General features: G+C 45.8%; 1 protein-coding gene across 2 annotated transcripts; it reads right to left on the reverse strand.

The window, feature by feature from the left end:
* Positions 1–536: 536 nt before the first annotated feature.
* Positions 537–14,057, reverse strand: LOC121490507. 2 transcript variants are annotated; one of them, XM_041754246.1, is made up of 4 exons: positions 13,945–14,057; positions 9,806–9,895; positions 6,675–6,726; positions 537–3,446 (listed from the first exon to the last, which is right to left on the reverse strand). In XM_041754246.1, exon 4 carries the CDS (start codon positions 2,294–2,296, stop codon positions 1,238–1,240), a length of 1,059 nt encoding a protein of 352 aa, XP_041610180.1. In that variant the 5' UTR covers positions 2,297–3,446; positions 6,675–6,726; positions 9,806–9,895; positions 13,945–14,057; the 3' UTR covers positions 537–1,237. The 2 variants fall into 2 exon arrangements, 1 of the variants encoding a protein (XP_041610180.1); XR_005987698.1 differs by lacking the exon at positions 537–3,446 and adding an exon at positions 4,312–5,076.
* Positions 14,058–15,367: the final 1,310 nt, after the last annotated feature.

Below are 15,367 nucleotides of genomic sequence, written 5' to 3' on the forward strand. Positions count from 1 at the left end.
CCCTCTGGGCTAACCTGGCAGATGGTGCACTCCCAGCCCTCCCTACCTGCCCCTCCTTCCCCATTCTGTCACCAAGGTGATGTTGGACATTGATGTGCAAAAGTGGAAAGCAGGTGCCTGAGCTCTCCCAGATCCATTAGTTGCTAAGTGGGAAGTTGCCCTGCAGCCTGGAGCAAGAGGTGCAGGTGGACACCGTGGTCTCTGGGGAGGGCAGCTCCCTCAGAGCAGACTTGGTGGCCTCTGGGTTTGCTGGCTTAGTTGCATCCCCACATGTGCCAGCTGCCCTGGCTCACTGGGAAGTGTCCAGCCAGCCTGCAGGGGACACCTGGGGGGAGAGATCTGCCCTGCAGGATCTAGAATTCATTTTTGAACACATGCAATGTTCCAGACATGAGCCTGACCCTTAAAACGACCAAGAAGGAGGCTGATGATAGGACTTGCGGCAGATGCTTGTCTTCGCACGAACAAGTTCACCGGATTCTCCCTAAAGAACTGACAAATGGAACTCAGATTACTTTGGTTACAGCAAGCGTTTATTGGTTATGTCTTACATGACAGGAATGACCCTAGACGATTTCCTAACAGCCCTCAGAGGTGAGAACTATTTTTATCTCTCTTCCAGATAAGGAAATTGAAACCCCAAGAGGTTAAAGAACTTGCCCATGACCGTGGTTGTCAAAGGTCAGTGCTGGAAGGAAGCGCCGTGATCGCTGGTCTGGGTCTCGTCTTTTCCAGATGTGGAAAAGGAAGCCCTGGGAACAGGCAGGTTTTGCCCAAGGTCATTCTGAGCTGGGAGGCAGGTGGCCAATGGAGAGGAAAGGTCCCCGGGGCCAGCAGGCTGGCGGTCGGGCTGTGGGCACCCAGCATCTGCCCGGGAGCCCCAGACACTGGGAGAGCCATTTGGTGAGTGAGGATCCCCGGGATCCACACGCCCTCTTTTACTTGGATCACATCAACTTTGCGGCCTTTGAGCTGGCACGTGGCCGCTGCGCCAGGAACTACACTTCCCATGTTCCTGTGCGGCGGGCGTCGCCACGTGGCCAAGCTCTAGCTGACCAAAGTGAACAGAGAGACCCCTGCGTCCCTTGCTAAAAACAGCTGCAGGCCTGCAAGCCCTCCCTCCCCTCCCCGCTGTCTAGGAGACGGTGACACGTGGGCACTTGCCTTGGACACCGGGTACGGAGGCCTGGTGTGGAGGGTGTGGCACCGCTGCCCCCCTGCTGGTCCCTGGGTGGCCTCACCCTCGTGGGCCTCCTGTGAGTGATGAGCTAGACCACTGGCATGTCCGTCTCAGGAGGGGTCTGTGCCGCTTCTGCCCTGAACTGGCGCCAGGCTCAGGCCCAACCACAGGGGCCAGTCTCAACCTCCCCCGGGCCCAGAGGGTGGAGAGCCTTGGGGAGCCGCAGGGATGGCTGCACAGCTTCCTCGGCAGCAATGCCTGGGACCCGTCCTGAGAAGAACTGTCCTTGACCGCCTTGAGTCCAAAACCGTGGACACTGGGGCAGCAGCTCAGAGGCTGGCCCACCGGTCGGGCAGCAAGTGGAAAGGCCTCTGGGGTTCCCTGACATGCTCCAGAAGCTCCAGGCAGAGCGCAGGGCTGCGTGCTCTTCAGCCTCTGCCTTCCCAGCGGCTGATGGGGACTGGCCGGGAAACTAAGCTCAGCCCCCAGGTGATGAGGAGGGCAAGTAAAGCGACGAAGGGCAGAAGCCTCCGTCCTGAGGTGCACCTGCCTGGGCCGAGGCACCTTCCTTCCCGGGCCAGATGCAGCGGGATTCCCTTCTCTGGCTTCTTCGCTGCTTATCTTAGATACTTCTAATTCGATCCCACGGGCACTGATTGAGCGCCTGCCCAGTGCCAGGCACTTTTCTAGGCTCTTTTGGGTGACAGGAGTGGACCAAGCACACCTTCTGCCCTTAATGGAGTGTCTGGCTTGGAAGGACCAAGAAATGAGTACCCAAGGGATGGCCCACCCAAGGGGAAACAAGCGCTGGCGGACAAGGCCAGGAGCAGCCCATGCTTCCAGGGAGCGCTGGGGGAGAGGCAGTGATTCTGCCCCCCAAAGGTACAGGTGCAAGTGCAGGTCGCGGGGGAGGGGGGCAGGATGGGGAGGGCATTCAGAAGATTTCCTCAAGAGGTGACAAGTGAGCAAGGCATGAATGATGAGCAGTACCCCAAAAGGGTTTGGGGAGTCCAGGTGGAGGGACCTGTCTGAGCAGGGTATGAAGGCCAGGCTTCGGGTCACGGAGGCAGAGTCAGGAAGGCAGGGACCGTCATCCACCAGGTGGCTGCCTCTCATTTTCAGCTTAGTGAGCTGAGCCTCCCCTATGCCTTGACACCAGGAGCTGCGCAAACCTCACTGTTCTCTTGCTATTTACCTTGGAGAGCCATTTATCTCTTTGGGCCTCAGCTTCCCAGTCCGTGAATGAGGGGCACTGGGCAGGCTAACCAGCCAAGGAGCCACCACAGGAGGAAGCTGTGTGGGAGGCGTGTCTGTTGTCTTTGGGGACTCAGGTGCCAGGCTCTGCTCTGCCCCAAGGGACTCTGGCACCTGTTGGGCTGGCGGCCTGGCTCCCCGAGGTCCCACCCCTGGGGCCTGGGGCTCTCAGTTCTCTCTAAAGGTGAAGTGCTGACATCAGCCAGGCCCCTGTGGACATTTCCCACCAGCCCTTCCTCCTCTTCCCAGGCGCAGATGACAAATGTGCCCTGGCAGCTGCAGAGAGAAAGGGCCTTTGATGAAGGGGGCTGGGAGGGGCTCGGTTTTATTTGTTGACTGTAAAAATGTCAGCTTCTTTGGGCAGCTTCTTGAATCAATATTTGCTGTTCTGAGGCTGAGTTCAAATGCTCAGTAATCCACTCGGCCTGGCTTCTTCCTCCCTCACCTCACTCACACCCACAAATGTTTGGCAGGGCCCCTCGCTGCCCGGGATGAAGCCTGCCCCATACCCTCCCACCCCAGCCCTCAGAGGGGCTGCCCCCGGAGCTCTGTGCTCCGAAGGAAGGGTTCCTGGAGAAAGGATTTCTCTTTGTTTCTCAAGGGTTTCATTTTGTTCATCTGAAAAACGGGCAGAATAACATCTGCGGGGCGCTGTAAGTTCAAATAAAAGCAAGGCTGTACAAGTTTTCAGTAACTGTCAAGCCACGCAGCGTACCAGTGACCCACAATCACGACAGTGATGATGGTGAAACCCATCAGAGGACCCAAGATTTCCAGGTGTTGCTGTTGGGTGACCTGACAGCAGATGGTGCGGTGCTTTCCTTAGGAACCTCCGCACTGGCTGCCAGGTCTCAGTCTCCAGCTGCCGTCCCCATGGGCTTCTTTCTGTAAGGGCCCCCAGAATGTTAGTGAAGAAACCTGGGGACTCCGAAGGTAGATGGATCCTTGATTCACCACTTGGTGTTGTGTGCCTCTTGGCCAGCTCCTTAGCCTCTCTGATCCTCAGGTCCATCTGCAAGATGGAACAACAAGGTTTACCCTGCAGAGGTGTTGTGGGCCTTAGAGATAGCGCCCTTAAAACATCCAGGAGGGCACCTGGCGCTTACTGGGTGCTTCACAAGTGTTCTTTCTCCTGATGGTTGATGCCTCCCAGTTGAATACGGTTCTGTCCCTCACATATGGTCCACTCACTAAGAAATGCCATCCTGGGTACCAGGCTGAACAACATCATCCCAAGGTACCATGAAGCTCCTTTTCTGGCATATAAGAAGCTCCCACGATAGAGACCACTTTCAAGTTACTCTGCCCCTGCCTTTGTTTGGTTTCTGATTGGGCTTGGCCACCAGTGTTGGCAAGAAGCTTGACACCTACAGTGTATAGGGCATGGCCATCCTCCTGGGGCAGGTGGAAGCCTTGGATCTGAGTGCCCTTTGGGTGAGGGATGCAGAGTGGATCTGACTCCTACAGCATCAATCCTGGGCTCATGAACCTCATGGCAGAGAGCACAGGGCTGCATGGACTCCTCCTACCATTGCTACTGGCTGTGAAGCCCTGCCAAGGTGGCCGTTGCCTCTGAGGAGGCATTTTGAGGGGAAAGTCCCAAGCGCTGGAGGCAATAAAAAATGGTGCAGTTATTTCAGGAAAGTGGAAGTTTCTTTAAAAGCCAACATTCATTCACCCTATTTTGATTATATAGTAAACAACAATACAGCCACATTGTTGCCCTTTATCGTAACCAGCATTTGAGATGCATTTTTTTTAAGGCTTTATTTATTTATTCATGAGAGACACACAGAGGCACAGACACAGGCAGAGAGAAGCAGGCTCCTTATAGGGAGCCTGATGTAGGACTCAATCCCAGGACCAGCATCATGCCCTGAGCCAAAGGCAGACGCTTAACCACTGAGCCACCCAGGCATCCCTGAGATGCATTTTCAAATGCATTTTTGGAGACTGAAGTCACAGTGTTGGCTGAGTTGGTTAATTCAGTGAGATTTGAAAAAGAATTGCCTTCAATTTCCTATTTTCCTTCAATTTCCTATTGTCCCCAAAGGCAATCATTCTTCAAATATGTTCGTGTTTTCTTTTAATTTTTTTACCATTTAATTTTTCAGATTTTTCAAAACTCTAATTAGCTTCTCACTATAGAAGATGAGAATTTAGATCTTTTTAACTAGAACCACCACACATACCAATCATCTCTCTCCCAGCCATTCTTCCAGGGCAGCTCTAGCTCAATGTTTGTTGGATTTTTAGTATTCACAGTGTTGGACTACACCCTATTAATGGCTGAGCCATGTCTTCTACTATTATTAATTGCCATTTGTTTCATTACTTTGAATTTTCATAGAAGTTGCTGGGTTAGTTATTTGTCTTCATCTTGGCCCAGAACCTTTAAAAAGTAGTCTGTACTTCAGACTGTACTGCATCAACTTTATTTGGGAGATGCAAATCTAGGTAAGCGAGGATGAGGAAAAAGGAAGGCAGGAAGGAAAGGTGGGAGGCAATGCAAAGTGATGTGTTAGTGAGCTTGATAGCACAAAAAGCCACCAGGGAACAGCAGGTTGCTGGACAGGTATGTTCTTCTGCACTTGTGAGTTCTCCAGATGAGCTGACAGGTTAAAACTGTGCCCCAGTGTCCTCTATGGAAGAGAAGAAGAATAGAGAATTTATCTGCCCATGTGAATGGGCACATCACCCCATGGGAATCTATTCCCTTGCACTTCCAGGTTGCCTTATCTAACAGTGCCTTCACGGGCTGCCCACTTGGGATACCAGATCCCCCAACCTGGGATGTAGTGTTTCACCCAACACTGGAAGTGACGAGAAGAGACAAAGCCTGGGAGACTGGGTGCTTAGCCCCTCAATCACTCAAACACATCAGGTTCTCTATCAGTTTCACCTGCCTGGAAATCTAGCTCTGAATGCTTTTAACCTGCCGCACTACGGACTGACTGACACACAGCTGGTGTTATAAAATCTCCTTTCATGTCAAGTTGGAGGTTTTCTTCCTGCCTCCATTAATATAGAACTTTGGGGGCGCCTGGGTAGCTCAGTTGGTTAAGCATCCAACTCTTGATTTCAGCTCAGGTCATGACCTCAGGGTCCTGAGATCTAGCCCAGCCTATCTTCTGGCTCCATGCTCCGCAGGAAATCGGCTTCTCTCCTTCTGCCCCTCCCCCCACTCATGCACGCATTCGCTCTCTCTTTAAAATAAATGAATAAATCTTAACAAGAACAACAAAAAGATGGAACTCTGGTTTCCTGAATCTCACATTTCCTTCTTCTTGGTTTACACCATGTTTTGGTAGAAGACCTCTTCAGAAGTGAATAGTATGCATAGGGTGCATACTAGTTCAACTCTGACATTGGTATTAAGCCTCAGCCTTAAGAAGGCCAAAGAGCCAAATGCATACTCCAGCATAATGTCTGGCATCCATGAGTTCATGATAACCAATAATCATGTGACCTTGAGAGTTACCATCATATACAATTAGTGCAAAAATGTCAGCCAATTGCATATGTTATGCCATTCGGCTTAATGTTAATATTAAAATATTCAACTTTGAGAGTAATCATTTTAGACGTATTTTGGAGTGAGAATCTCTTTGTGTACTGTTATAGAATTTATTTAATTCTATAAATAAATCTATAATTATCCTATATATAACTCTATAATCCTATAAATAATAAATAAGTCAAATATAAATGTATATGTATTATTACAAAATCGAAATGTTACCATGATTAATTTTACATACAAAAAACAATTATTAAAAACAAATAGCTAAATACATAGGAAATATAATGCCAGTTGATATGAAGAGTAAGATAGAATGGGTTAGAAGGATAACTATAAGAAGAAATTTATGAACCCAAAGTGTCAAAAAAAAGTTAAATACTGCAAGAAAGAATAATACAGCATGATTCAGGTCATTGTAGAATAGCTTGATGTACTAGCACTCAAAACATTGACAAAGTAAACTTTAGGAACTATATTTAGCTTTTGGTTATTTAATTCCACTTAGGCCAAAGGTATTTCAAGAATACTTGTTATGGCTTTTGAGGATGTATTTTGTTCCTTCAACGTTTCATAAGAAGGAAAAAAACCCAAACCATGTATAACACCATCCACAGTAAATCATCTTCTATCTAAACATAACATATAAATAATGTATAAAAAAAGAACTGTTTTTAGAAAAAGAATGAGGCAAACAAAACACATGTTCTTTTCACTTACCAGTGACAGACATGTAAGAGTGCTTTAAGATAGTTTCATATAGTTCTGAGTCCTTGAAGAAAAATGTAAACAATATACTTGTTACAAGAACTGAATACACTGACATCAATTTTCAGTAATCAAAGATGATGTATTTTTGAGATTTCTTCAAGCAATGACTTCTAGGTTGGAAAAAAAAAAACCTATGGTACTAAAAAACTTACTCCTAATTATCTGCTATGCATAAAAGGTAATACTGGTAATCCTTCTGCTTTTAACATAATAATGCCATATTTATTTTGATTAGTATTTCTGTTTTGTTACTTTTAATATTTCTTATCCTTATATTTCAGTAGACTGACAGCATCATATAGCTTAATATTTTTGTCTTTTAAAATCCTGGCTGACAATCCTTGCTTTTAATTAGTGTTTAGTTCATTTATATTTAATGTAGTTGTTGGCATATTTGGGTTTAAATCGATCATCTCATTATTTATTTTGTATTCATCTCAACTGATCTATGTGGCTTTTTCTCTCCTTTCTGTCTTTTGTTACTATATATATATATTTTTTTTTTTAAATCAGGTTTTCCTATCTTTCCACTAGCTTTTCCCCCCTTTTTTAAATTGCCCTTAGAACTTATGACAGGTCTTTAACTTATTGAAGTCTACCATAAATTAGTACTTCTACTACTTCCCAGATATGATATAATATTGTGATATAATAAGATACGGATTTTTTAGTCTTCATCCCAGCTCCTGGTCAGCGTTCCTAAAACCCTTTGTACATTCCTAAGCAATAAAGGTGATAGGAACACCTTCTGTCCTAATATTTGGTCTTTGATCCTTGTTCCTGACACAGAGTTCCCCACACCCCTTGGAAGTTCCTGGGTGATAGAACATCTTTTGTTACAATAAGGTGACTTGGTGGGTTCCTCGATGGCTTCAGGATGGGTAATGGTCATCAGGACCAAGCTTGGAACTTTCATCCCTACTCTCATCCTCCAGGGAAGGAAGTAGGACTGGAGATTGAGTTACTAAACCATGAGGTCTATGTGATGAAGCCTTGATAGAAATCCCTGAGCTAGCAGGTTCAGAGAGCTTCCGGGTTGGTGAACACATCTATGTGCCAGGAGAATGGTGTACGAAAACTCCACAGAGACAGAAGCTCTTGCTTTCAGGACACTTCTGGACCTCTTTGTGTATCTCTTCATCTGGCTATTCATCTACATCCTTAATCATATCCTTTATAAGATAATAAACCAGTAAACACAAGTGTTTTCCTGAGTCCTGTGAGCCATTATAGCAAATTATTAAACCTGAGGAGGGAGTTGGGGAACCCCTGATTTGTAGCCAAGTCAGACAGAAATGTGGATCCCCTGAGGTCTCACACTTGCTATTGGTATATGAAGGGAGAACAGTCTTGTGCTGCTAAGCCCTTAACCTGTGGAATCTGACTCCAGGTAGATGGTGTCTGACCTGAATGGAATCATAGAATACCCAGCTGGTGTTGGAGATTTGGTTGGTGTGAGAAAAAAATCCACACATTTGGTGACCAGAAGTATTGATGCAAATAGTAGTAAAAGGAAACAGTAGAGGAAACATTTGTGTTTTTTCCTTTTCATTAGATAAGGACTTTTCAGGAATTAAAATATTTAAAGTTGCTTGTCAAGGATTAAGGCTGGGGTATGGGAGTCGGGACAGGCAGTCTTACCAAAAGAAGGGCAAAACTGATAGAAGATGTGTTTATAGAATAGAAAATCAATCTTTAGACTGATAATCATTTAGAAAAATCACAGCGAAGATAATAAGTGACTTAGGAATCACAAGCAAAACATTTTTCACACATCCGTAAATTGTGTCTTAAGAATGAAATTGGGGGGACACCTGGGTGGTTCAGTGAGCCAAAGCATCTGCCTTTGGCTCAGGGCGTGATCCCAGGGTCCTGGGATCAAGTCCCGCATCAGGCTCCCCACAAGGAGCCTGCTCCTCCCTCTCCCTGTGTCTCTGCTTCTCTCTGTGTGTCTCTCGTGAATAAATAAATAAAATTTAAAAAAAAAGAAATTAGGGGCACCTGGGTGGCTTAGTCAATTAAGCGTCAGCCTTCAACTCAGGTCATGATCCCAGGGTCATGGGATCAAGCGCAGGTTGGGGTGGCTTAGTCGATTAAGTGTCTGCCTTCAGCTCAGGTCATGATCCCAGGGTCATGGGATCAAACGCAAGTTGGGCACCCACTTAGCAGGGAGTCTGCTTCTCCCTTTGCCCCTCACCCTGCTTGTGATCTCTCTCTCTCTCTCTTTCTCTCTCTCAAGTAAATAAATAAAATCTTTTTTAAAAATGCATGTAATTATAACTGTAAATTTTAACAGAATTATAGGCTGAAGCAAAAAGATGATGGGCCATTTTCATCATTCTTTGGCAGAAAAGAAACTGCATGGCTTTGGAATTGTTCTGTCATTCAGTTATAGGAGATGCTGAAACAGATGGAACAGCAGCTATTACCCATAGCATATGGCTTGATTTTTTAAAAAATGACTTAATCTTGTATATGTTGGGTAACAATACTAATAATACCAATAATATCACTTAGTAGGATAAGCTCACACCCACTGATTGATTACAGAGAAAATCATTTGCTAGACTTGCTGGAGAAGTAACCAAAATGAAAGATCTTGAGAGAACAACTTTTTCTTTTTTTTTTTAAGAGAGAGAGAAAGCAAGCACATGAACGCTCATGAGGGAGGCAGGGAGAAGCAGAGGGAGAAAGAAAGAGAGTCATAAGCAGGCTCCACCTCAGCGTAGAGCCCGACACAGGGCTCGATCCCATTACCCTGATCATGACCTGAGTTGAAATCAAGAGTCGGGCACTTAACTGACTGAGCCACCACCCAGGTACCCCAGGCAGCAACTTTTTCTTGAATTATGCCTGTTTCAGAATTCCTCCTCTCATTCTTCTCCAGGGAAGACATTGAAACTGCTGTGCACACAATAAAATCTAGATGCAGATGGAAATGTAGAGAAGACTTTATTCTGACACCCAATTCTGTTACTCCATTTCCACACCTGCCTATCCAAGGTTTAAAAAAGCACACATTTGTATGAGAACAAAAATTTGCTTTCCTTATGAAAATATTCCAACAGTACAAAACTTACATTGGTAGACGGCTCCCATGAAATAGCACTTCATCAGCAACCCAATCTTCAAGTTGGGAGGTGAAAAGGAAATAAGCAGTATCTGAATTACTAGAGAAGAGAAAGGATTAATCATTTGGAATCAGCGTGCCAACATTGGACCCCATGCTGGCCAGGGGACACTAAAGTGAGCTTTCTCTGCCACCCAAACTCAGTTGAAAGTGAGCATCTAGGGACACCTGGGGGGCTCAGCAGTTGAGCCTCCACCTTTGGCTCAGGGTGTGATCCCAGGGTCCTGGGATTTTTAAGAATCTTACAAAAAAAAAAAAAAAGGAAAAAAGTCACAGCTTTAAATCTTTAAAAAAGGAAAAAAGTCACAGTTTTAGATAGGTAGTCATTCATTTTTGTGACAGGTACCCAGAGCCTCCTCTCAACATGTAAGTTCGTGCTTTCTAGGTTGGGGAAATTCACTTTATTTCTTTGATGACCTCCTCTTCCATTTTCTCTTTCAGGAACTACCATTATCTGGATGTTGGGCTTTTTCTGGGGAACAGCACACCATGGCCTATGCTGGAGAAATCCGTTAAAATCCAAACTCGAGGTTCTATGTTTCTCTCAAATTTTTCCTTATTTGTTGGGGGGGAAAAAAACCCTTCTACAAAAAAGAAGCAGCAAGGTGAGTGGGAGGGGGTGGGTGGAAATGTAGGCTGGAGTCAGCCCCATTCTCTTCCAGGGACTCCCTCTGTTCGCACCTGCTAGCGGAAAGAGAAACGGGCCCACACCACACAGCCCACCTTCCTTTCTTTGCTTTGCCATTCACCGCGGAGTGATCTCGGGCAGGCCACCTCAGTCTCTGGGTCGCTGTCTCCTCATCAGTAAAAGAAAATGTGAAAAATAATATGTGTCCAGGCTACTGAAAGGATAGGATCTCCTATTATTTTCAGGTGAGCTGTGAAAACTTGGGAGAGCAGGGACTTGGAACCAGCCAAGCTTGGGTGGTGGGGGAGGAATTTTTATGGCCATAACAGTGGAGTTGTAGGTTTTTATTTTTTTTATATAGATTTTATTTATTTATTCATGAGAGACACAGAGAAAGAGGCAGAGACACAGGCAGAGGGAGAAGCAGGCTCCCTGCAGGGAGCCCGAGCCTGGACTCAATCCCAGGACCCCAGGATCATGACCCAAGCCAAAGGCAATGCTCAACTACTGAGTCACCCAGGCGTCCCTGGAGTTGTAGTTTTAAAACTGTGTGTGTGTGTGTGTGTGTGTGTGTGTGTGTGTGTCACTCTCCAGTGTTCTTCTAGTTTCTGAGAGGGCTCAGCCTCAAGGGACAATCGCCAAGAGGTAGGTTTTCAATGTGACAATTGAACAGCCCCTTCCCTTGATGGCAGGATCCGAGGGCCTGGACTGGCTAGGGCACTAATCATGTCCCTTGTAAGTAAAAATAAGGTCAGCCCCTCACAGTTCCAGAGGCTTCGATGTGGGGCTCAGAATTCCGGCCTGGTTTTGGCATAAGCTCTGCATTTCCTGGTTTGAGATCAAAGGCTCTTGACTGTCATTTTGACTGTAAGGGCATGGCCTTTGTAGGCTCTTTGTTGGGATGATGGGGATGACCCACAGCGTGGTGAAGCTTCCTGCCCCCACCCTGGGTGCACGTCACACTGGGCAACCTCAACTTCCCAAAGGTCTGGTGTGGACCTGCCCTCCCTCACGGTAAAGCCCTCCACGGGGGCATTTAACCCATGCTTGGCCTTATCATCTCGTCTGGCCTTGGGTAAATCAACCTACCTCTTGCAATTGTTTAACCCAACCATCCCTGTCATTCCTCATTCTGGCCTTTAAAAAAAATTAATCAAGTTGTTCCCTTTATTCCATATTATTTTGTCTCTCCACATTCAGAATTTTCACATGCTATTTCTAGGCTTCTGGTGGTTCCCTCCCAAGTTTACCAAACACACTTAGCCAAAAATCTTACCATCTTCCTCCTCTCCCCATTTCTCCCTCTCTGAAGTCTCCCAGAGATCTTCAGAATATTTAACTCTGGGTGGCAGGGCATGGTGGAAATATTTTGAGTTTATCAATATGGTGACCACTTACTTGCCTACTGTTTTTTTCTTGCATCTCATACCATCCTGTTGGCATCATTTTCTTCCTTGAAGCTTGTTCTTTACAATAGTTCTCTTGGTGGTTAGTGTTCTCAGTTTTGCATCCTGTTGATATTTTGTCCTCATTCTGGAAGAGCCCTTTTGCGGAGCCCACAAACCTAGGTGGGCAGCTCTTCTTGCTCGACCCATTGTGGTCTGTCTCCCAGCTCCCATTGCTCTGCAGAGAAGTTGGCCTCCTTCTAGCTGTCCTTTTCAAGGGATCTGTATTTACTCTCTGGTGGCTTTCAAGGTCTTCTTCTCTGCCTTTGATGTCTTGCCATTTCAATACACTGTGTCTAGGCATGGATTTGTTTTTAATTTATCCTGCTTCTCGAATGTTCTGCGCCCTGGATCTGTGGCTTCATGTGGGTTTTGCATCATTTCTGGAATCTCTTCAATATCGATCACCGCTGCTCCATTTTATCTTTATTCTCCTTCCAGAACTCCAATCAGACATAATAGGGCCTTAGTCTGTCTTTGATGCTTTTAATTTCCCATTTGTTTTTCCCATATTCCTATATATTTTTGCTGTGCTCTGAATAAATACTCTTTCAATGTGTCTCGTGATGTTTAATTTAGTGAATGTGATTTTCATTGCAGTGGTTACACTTTTTTATTTCTAGAATTTCCATGTCTTCGGGATTCAGATCTGCCTGTCATTTCTATGGTCCTTCAATTGTAACTGTATCCTTGCTGGGAAGAAGACAGGAGGAGGAGGCCAAAGAATTTCCATTCACAATGGGAATTTAGAAATCCACAGAGCTAAATGATGGCGTAATCGCCACATCTTAAAACTTGCACAGCATGGCACATGGGATGTTCAGAGACTTTTCTACCTGAAACACTTGCCTCAGAAAAGAAAAGCTGAAAATTAATGAGGTGAGACTCCCCTCCAAGAAATTAGAACAGAAAACCTGAAGAAATTAGAAGGAGGTTCATAAAGATACGGGTAGAGATTAATGAAATAGGAAACAAAGAAAAAGGTAATGAACAAAGCCAGAAGTTGGTTCTTGCGGAAGAATAATCTATACGCTCACTGCCTTATGTGCACAATTTGGTTTTTACCTCATTATTCTACTGATGTTGCTCCAGCAAAGGAAGTTCTAATGATTTCCTACAGATCAGAACTGAAAGAACCCTTGGTAGTCCGCATCTCCTTGGCCTTCTGTGTGGCCATGGGTGCTTCTGACTAGGCCCTCAAGTCCAGATCCAGCTGTCTGCTCGGTGTCTCCACTCAGTTACTTCTAACAGGCATTTTAAACTTGGTACATCCAAACCTGAGTCCCTGAAGTCCCTGCCCCCAGCCTTCCTCCTTATTTCCCTATATCAGAAAGGTCAACTCTATTTTTTGTTCTTCAAATCGAAAATACACCGTAAGTCCTCCTTGTTTCCCTCCTTGACCTTTTACAGCCACAACAATCTCATCAATACTCAAGTCAAATTATCTGAGTCCCTGCCCAAATACTCCCATGGCCTCCCATCACCCTTAGAATACAACCCAAACTCCTTACATGGGCCTTTCCTGTCCTGAACCCTGCTTGCCTCTCCACCCCCCATTCCCCTCATTCACAAAGCTCCTGACACATGGTCACGGATCATGTTCCTACCCCAGGACCTTTGTGCTTATCAGTTCTCTCTGTCTGGAATACTCATCCCCCAGAGCTCACTCTACCACTTGATTCAGGTCTTCGTGCAAATGTCTCCACCTCACAGAGGACTCCTCCAATGCTGTACTTGAAATGGAACCCACAGGGGGCGCTCAGGTGGCTCAGTCAGTTAAGCATCTGCCTTTGGCTCAGGTCATGATCTCAGGGTCCTGGGATTGAGAGCCCTGCATCAGGCTCTGGGTTCAGCGAGGAGTCTGATTCTCCCTCTCCTTCTGTTCTCACTCGCTCTCTCTCAAATAAATAAAATCTTTAAAAAATAATAATAAAACAATGAAACACACAGGCCTCCCCTGTGTGCCCTGGCTCTGTGTCCCCTGTGCCTTATCTTATTTTACTTTATAACACTCACCATCGTCGACACGGCAATCTGTTCAGGTCTCCATCGGTTGGTGTCTCTCGCCCATGTCCACCTACTGGAATGCATATAAGCGCTTGGGACTTGATCTGTGCTGCTCACCTCTGTACTCTCAAGTCCAGCCCAGTGCCTCGGAGCTTAATAAATATTTGCTGAATGTGTACATGAATGATTAAGTAAGTGAATAAACAGACATGGCTGGGTTGGGACAGAGAGACAGGTGTGGGGCGGAGGGGATGTTTTAACTCTCTGATGCCACCTCCTTCAGAAAGCCTTCCCGATTCCCAGCTGTGTGATCCCACCTCCACTGTCCACAGCATGTCCTGTCTTTTCATGGCACTTATTCAACCTTGCAGTTTGGATGTGTTTATACTGTGATCTTCTTGAAAACACAGACGAATCTCATTCATCCCTGCACCCCTGGTGCCCGGACCCCTGGTGCCCAGCCCCATACCTGCCATCTAGAAGAGCTGCTCACGCAGCACTTGCTGAGTTGAATTAAACCCATACTTGTTACGCTAACTCTACTGAAAAATATCTTTGGCCTAAGTGTTCGCCGGGTCACCTTTGCCAAAACAAATCAGATCTAACATTTATTGACAAAAAGACTAGATGGGATAAAGAAAGCCCTTTCCAGAGTGATTCTTTTTTTAAAAAAAAAATTTATTGGAGTTCAATTTGCCAACATTTAGCATAACACCCAGTGCTCATCCCGCCAAGTGCCCCCCTCAGTGCCCGTCACTCAGTCACCCCAACCCACCGCCCACCCCCCTTTCCACTACCCCTTGTTTGTTTCCCAGATTAGGGGTCTCTCATATTTTGTCTCCCTCTCTGATATTTTCACTCATTTTCTCTCCTTTCCCTTTATTCCCTTTCACTAATTTTTATATTCCCCAAATGAATGAGACCATATAATGTTTGTCCTTCTCCGACTGACTTACTTCACTCAGCATAACACCCTCCAGTTCCATCCACGTTGAAGCAAATGGTGGGTATTTGTCGTTTCTAATGGCTGAGTGATATTCCACTGTATACATAGACCACAGAGTGATTCTCCTGATTCAAATCATCCAGAGAGCAAAGAAGAAAACGACAATATAGTGATAGGTCCTTGGGGCCAGAGACTAAATATAACAATCTCTGTAAACCCTCCACTAACTCAGCACTAATGATTACAGAATGTGCTTTGTAAATAAACAAATGTTGCATGAATGAATCTGGCAAAAGCTTCCTCTCTATCTCTTTTGTTTCCTATGAGCAAACTATCTCTAATGACAGTCTCCAGGACCCCTTCAAGTTAGATTAAAGAAAAAAAAAAGAATTCTAGCTCCTTTTTAAGTGGAGGCTGTTGGTTCTTAAGGCCAAGGTGAGAGCTAAGGGAAGCTGCTCCCGCCCTGTGGCAAAGGGGTGCTGGGTG

Source organism: Vulpes lagopus, chromosome 5, assembly GCF_018345385.1.
Source record: "Vulpes lagopus strain Blue_001 chromosome 5, ASM1834538v1, whole genome shotgun sequence".
Classification (NCBI taxonomy): Eukaryota; Metazoa; Chordata; class Mammalia; order Carnivora; family Canidae; genus Vulpes; species Vulpes lagopus.